Raw genomic sequence first — 5572 nt, 5'->3', positions numbered from 1 at the left:
GAGAAGTATTATAAAAACTATGTACTATATATGTGCATTTGAGCAAATTTTTATCTATAAATGACAATTTCGTACAACACTTATAAAGAGATAATTATCACAGTCGTTTATTCATATGATTGCTTAATTCGCACATTTATTTACCTCATAGTTGAGCCATACAGTCGCGTGTAAAAAAGAGAAAAATCAGAGTAGCGATGCTATCTCTCTTAAATGACTTGAATTCAAGAGAGATAGCGTCACTACTTTCATTTGTTCTTTCTCGCTACGTTCCCATTTTCACGGCTGTATCTTCCTTCCCTACTCTGTGTTTATTATCTGTATGGCATGAAATCACGAGCGATTTCCCCTCTTTTCTTACTCCCTACTCCACTACTATTCCCCTCTACAGCCGTCGTCACGTTCTCTCTCACTTTCACTATAAGGTAGATTGTCCCCACTACCGTCGTGAGTCATGAAGGATTTCGTATCCCATCACTGTGCTATACAGACCCGAGGCGCCAATTTTGGAGTTTAGTAGATTAGCGGGAGTTGCAAAGTAACGATGCACTGACCATTTGGATCGGATTACACATTGATTAGCAGTGTTCAAAGTAAGTGCAATACATAACAGTAAAACACTTATCAAAATATTAAAATAACACTTAATCTTAAATAAAATATCCTAATTTGTCAGAAGTCATCAAATGGTTGCACGAGAATTTGTTCATATCTTCCTTATATTTTTGTTATCACAGTGTACACCTGTTGCCGTTTGTATTAATATATGTATATTATTCTCAAGTATTATTTTTTACCTAAATAGTATTTTTGGTATTGTTTTACTTCGAAGCATAATATCTGTAATATAACTTTCCTAAATTCCTTGTATAATATACTGAAACTTGTCTTTGATATCGAACTCTCAGTTATGTACTTCCTTCTCGATGATTCGTGCTCATATTTTTTGTCGTCATCTTTCAGTAATTTTTGTCAAGTCACTACAGCTCAGGAATCTGATAGGTCATCTATATAAAAACTGGAGCTTCTAACGAGCATTTTATGGCCATACGTGTTATCATTCAGACTATAATCATCATCCAATGATTACTATTTAATGGCTACTTTAATAACCATTTAATCACACAGCACGCGAAGCAGTTTATATGAACAGAGTTTTATTAATATTACAACGATACGTTACATTCAATATTCCTCATATCAGCAGACGTTACGTTATCATTATCGTAGCGTGCATTGAACTTATTTAATTGCTTCAATTATTGATATCTAACAATATTGTTTATGCTATTTGTATAAGATTAGTTTTAATAGGAAGGAGCGATGGAAATCCTGGGGATAAAGTTCGCGCCGTTGAACGTTCCGCTGAAGCGAAGACTGGAAACACTCGCTGCAGCAATATGGATCTTTTCGATCGGTTTCGGAGATATTTGGGGAGTTCTTTTTACCTTCTACGCAATCTTTTACACCACCATATTACGTTATTTCATGCTACTCTATTTTATTTGGATGTATTACGATTGGGACACGGCTTACAAAGGCGGCAGGAGGTAAAACGTTTTTCGCTGGGACCATGCGAAATTCAGACTGCGACGAGATCGATGAACCAATTCGATTTCCTGGTTTCAGTATGCGATGGGTAAATCTGTTTAGGCGTATGACATGGATGCGTTACTTCAGCAACTACTTCCCTGTGAAGCTGGTGAAGACTGTCGACCTGGATCCAAATAGGAACTATCTGTTTGTCAATTTTCCGCACGGGATTCTGTGTGTGGGAATGTTCGGTGCTTTCGGGACCGACTACTCAGGCCAAAGGGATTTGTTCCCGGGCCTAGAAATCCGTGCCGTAACTCTTGATTCCCAGTTCAAGGTGCCCCTCTTTCGCGAATACGCTTATATAATCGGTACGTATGTTGCCAAACGAATATTTATAAACAATCATTATTGATCACCAATACAGAAATTCGATAGAATATAAGTAAATCTCCTAATTTCTGTATATCACAATTTCTACTCACTGCCTGTTTTTTTCTATAATTCAATATGAAACCTTCAGGTTGTGAGACGTAAGATTTCTACCAGGAGTTTAAGAAATATAATAAGAAGCGACGTCCTATGCTTGATTAAACTTTGAACACAAATGATATTTACAGAGGAGTATAGTTAATATTTTCTAATTTCTAATTAAAAATTGTAATGTTAAACGGACGAAAACGTAGGAGGTGTCAGCAGTAACGCGGAAAGTATAAGATATCAGCTATCGTCGAAGCCCGCACCGCCGTACACCGGGAAGGCAACAATTTTGGTAGTTGGCGGAGCTGCGGAATCATTGGAATGTCGACCAAATATCTATCGTATCGTGCTAAAAAGAAGGAAAGGGTTCGTGAAGCTCGCACTGCGGGAAGGGTTCGAATCATTATAATAACGTTATTCGAATTTATTATAAACGCATGTAGATTATAGATTTGATTGACGTTTCAGTGCTCCGTTGGTGCCTGTCTTTTCCTTTGGCGAGACGAATACCTACGATCAGGTCTACGGGCCGCAGGGATCGTTGTTCAGAAGAATACAAGAGTATATTCGCAGTCTAATTACTGTCGCACCTGTGATTATAAAAGGACGAGGATTTTTCCAATACAGTTTCGGTGTATTACCTCGGCGAACGCCAGTCACAGTAGTTGGTAAGAATATGAATGACAATTATATTGTACGACACGAAATTCTTTTTGTAATATCCAGAGCGATTCAGCTTTCGAATTTGTGTTCGGCACGAGGAACTCGATAAGTGTTATTTGTCTCAAATGATTTTTATTAATTAAATGCATAAATTATTCTTTCTAGTGGGCAGTCCTATAGAATTACCAAAATTAGAGGAACCGACGACAGAGCAAATCGACGAGTACCACGAGAAATTTATCAAGGAATTAGTGAACCTGTTCGAGACGAATAAACACAAGTATATCGAAAACGCTGATACGGTGCAACTGGAATTGTTGCCTTGATAAATCTCGCTAAAACTTTTGATAAACACCAGTGAATCACCAGAGTGAACAAAAAGATCTAATAAATAAGAACTCACTTGAACAGATACTAATTTAATCCAGTTGCGAGTGATTTCAATACATGGAGAAGTGAACCTCGTGCTGTTTCTTTATTTACATTGACTGGCAATTAGTAAAGGAAAATTACATTCTATGTTTTTCAACGACGTAACGTTATGTTAATTATAGTCCGGCCCGATACTTGTTTATTATCGAAGAAGTTAATAATAAGTAGACTGCGTATTACATGCATTAATGACGAAATTGTATGTACAACAAATATGAACACACTTAAGTGATTCATGAAAAATGTATAGAATACTAAAGGTAAAGTGCACATTGCAATACTTAAGAAATAAGAGAAAATTCGGAATACATTTTCTTCAACTGATACCATAAGTAGTTTATTTAGCATCAAAATCCGCAGTCTAATAGTAAGATAAGAACTCCTTAACTAACACTTGCTCAACGACAAATACGAGTTAATTAACATTTGAAATACCGACTTTCTTTTTATATACACATTTCTCTGTTATAAACTTTTAATTCTGGATTAGTAGTTCCAGAATAACATTAGATTGCCGAATATTGGGTATACATCTATTTTGCTTAAAATGAGTAAATTTTACTCAAACCAAATAGCAATCCTTTCGCAGAAATTCGACCACCGTACAGATCGTCTCTGCAGCTGGAGCTCGACCGATCGAGAAGAGGGGAGGCAAAACTAAACCGCATCTGGCAACGTCGATTTTTTATCGGGCACCTTCGCTGAAGGAAGGTAAAGCAAGATTCTAGTTGGAGAGAGAGACTCATTGATTCAACCACACGTACGCACACCGTTGAATGTGTGAGTCACCGGCATTGAGTACACTTCTACTTATACGAGCGCAGACTCTTTCCTGTCTGTCTGCTTCGCGCGACTCAACGCCAAGCGCCGAAGAGTCAGTGTGCAACGTGCCGCCGACTCGTTCATTTCAACGAACAAGTCGTTCGTGGTCGCCCTGACTGAGAAACTAGAAAGGTGACCCAGCTCGAGGACACGATCCGAACGACGGGTTAGAAACTGAGATTCTCCGGTTTCTATAAATGGAAGAAGTCTTCTTCGTGGCCGCAGGTAAAGCGTCAACGGTGTCTCTATATTCGATTTTTCGTTGAATTCCCTCTTTCATTTTCTACTTCGATTCACGTGCTCGTCTTAACTGGATGTCATCCAAAACGAAAATTCAAATACCTGCCTGCGAATCGTGAAACGTAATCGCTAAAATTATTTTCGCTAGCTTTTCGATCGAATCAGTTTCATTTCGTCAGATTATATGCAGTTTTTGCAGTTTGGAAAATATTCCAGGGACCAGAATGGAAATTAATTTTGTTGCTCTAACTCTAGAAATATAATAAATCAACGTCACATTCGTTACAAGTGGCAATTATGCAGTTTTGATAAGAAATCGAGTCAATAGTCGGAAATCAAATAAAAATTTAAACCTTATCTTATAAATGTACGATAAATGATAAACATGCTTTCTTGATCGATAAACGTGTTTCCATGTTTTGAAACTATGGCGGTGTGTGATTAGGAATTGATATCATAGTTCACGGCGGATTTGCGTTCGAGGATAATGGTATTATTAACGGCATAGCGATTGGAGGAAAGTCGCCGATGACGTTGATTAAGGTGACGCTTTTGATTGATTTTGGTGTTCTAAATTAGAAGCACGGTGGGTGTCGGTGGAAACTTTCCTGCGGCCAGTTTCCGCGCGACCGGATCACATCGTTTGACAAAGACTTCGTCCCATAACGATTCTAATTACATCCTCATTTTCGTGCAACCTAGGGCTCAAGTACGAAGCACACTTTGGATTCAAACCATGGAATCGCTTCACACCCCTTTTTATTAATACACCCGCCCCTTCTTTCTCGAATGTTTAATGAAGCCGTCAAAAGTCCCTGAAGCAAGAATTTCTGCAAAGCAAGCAGCACTCGAGACTCTCATTGATGCTAGCTCCGATTACGAAAAGTGAGTTGACGACTTTACCGGGGCGTAACATTCGAAAATTACATTTTTACGCGTCTTCTACAAGAAGTCTACACAGAGTCTCACCTTGCTCTCTTTAATGCTGTGTATTATAGATTCGTCGGTGTCGAAACGAGTCGGTAAATTTCAATTGCAAACGAGACATAGTAGTTCGTATGGGACCAGATAAGACTTGACAGAATAAATTAACGATGCACCGACAAAAATAATTAAATTCCTTATCGAATGCTCCTTGACTTCTCGTCAGGAAAGGATATTATATCGTTACTAAGTCTTTTACTAGACTTAGTGAATTCACAAATAACAGAACTTTTGACCTTTATTGCAATTATAATAATGAATTCCTGAGTTTTGAAAATGAATAACTGTGTAACCAGTTTTGTTTTAATATTCTCAATGATTCTAAATCTATTAAACTTTTAAACTCGATTAAATAGATAAATATTTACCGTGTTCACCTCGACAACTTTCAAATGAAAGGAAAAAAATTGCGCAATTT

At 37.7% G+C, this 5572-nt stretch overlaps 2 protein-coding genes across 7 annotated transcripts in view; both read left to right on the top strand.

The window, feature by feature from the left end:
- The first annotated feature begins 272 nt into the window (after positions 1-272).
- Positions 273-3432, top strand: LOC108630139 (2-acylglycerol O-acyltransferase 2-A-like). 3 transcript variants are annotated; one of them, XM_018033206.2, is made up of 6 exons: positions 273-593; positions 1306-1550; positions 1630-1904; positions 2220-2406; positions 2482-2681; positions 2842-3432. In XM_018033206.2, the coding sequence occupies exons 2-6, from the start codon at positions 1324-1326 to the stop codon at positions 3000-3002; spliced, it is 1050 nt and encodes a 349-aa protein (XP_017888695.1). In that variant the 5' UTR covers positions 273-593; positions 1306-1323; the 3' UTR covers positions 3003-3432. The 3 variants fall into 3 exon arrangements, with proteins under 3 accessions (XP_017888695.1, XP_026673608.1, XP_017888696.1); XM_026817807.1 differs by having other exon boundaries at positions 1301-1550; XM_018033207.2 differs by having other exon boundaries at positions 274-593; positions 1315-1550.
- A 203-nt stretch (positions 3433-3635) lies between these two features.
- LOC108630153 (2-acylglycerol O-acyltransferase 1) overlaps positions 3636-5572 on the top strand; it is a 6125-nt gene continuing 4188 nt past the window's right edge. For 2 of the 4 annotated variants that reach the window (XM_018033231.2, XM_018033227.2), the window contains exon 1: positions 3636-4155. In XM_018033231.2, coding sequence (XP_017888720.1) covers positions 4128-4155 — 28 coding nt within the window. In that variant the 5' untranslated portion in view covers positions 3636-4127. Of the gene's footprint in view, positions 4156-4970; positions 5056-5572 lie in introns of those variants that run through there. The other 2 variants (XM_026817806.1, XM_018033230.2) reach the window with 2 other exon arrangements.

Source organism: Ceratina calcarata, unplaced genomic scaffold (assembly GCF_001652005.2).
Source record: "Ceratina calcarata isolate Rehan_Ccalc_2016 unplaced genomic scaffold, ASM165200v1 scaffold7.2, whole genome shotgun sequence".
NCBI classification, from domain to species: Eukaryota; Metazoa; Arthropoda; class Insecta; order Hymenoptera; family Apidae; genus Ceratina; species Ceratina calcarata.
Note: the sequence above shows the minus strand (reverse complement) of the source record. Positions and strands in the feature narration are given on the sequence as shown.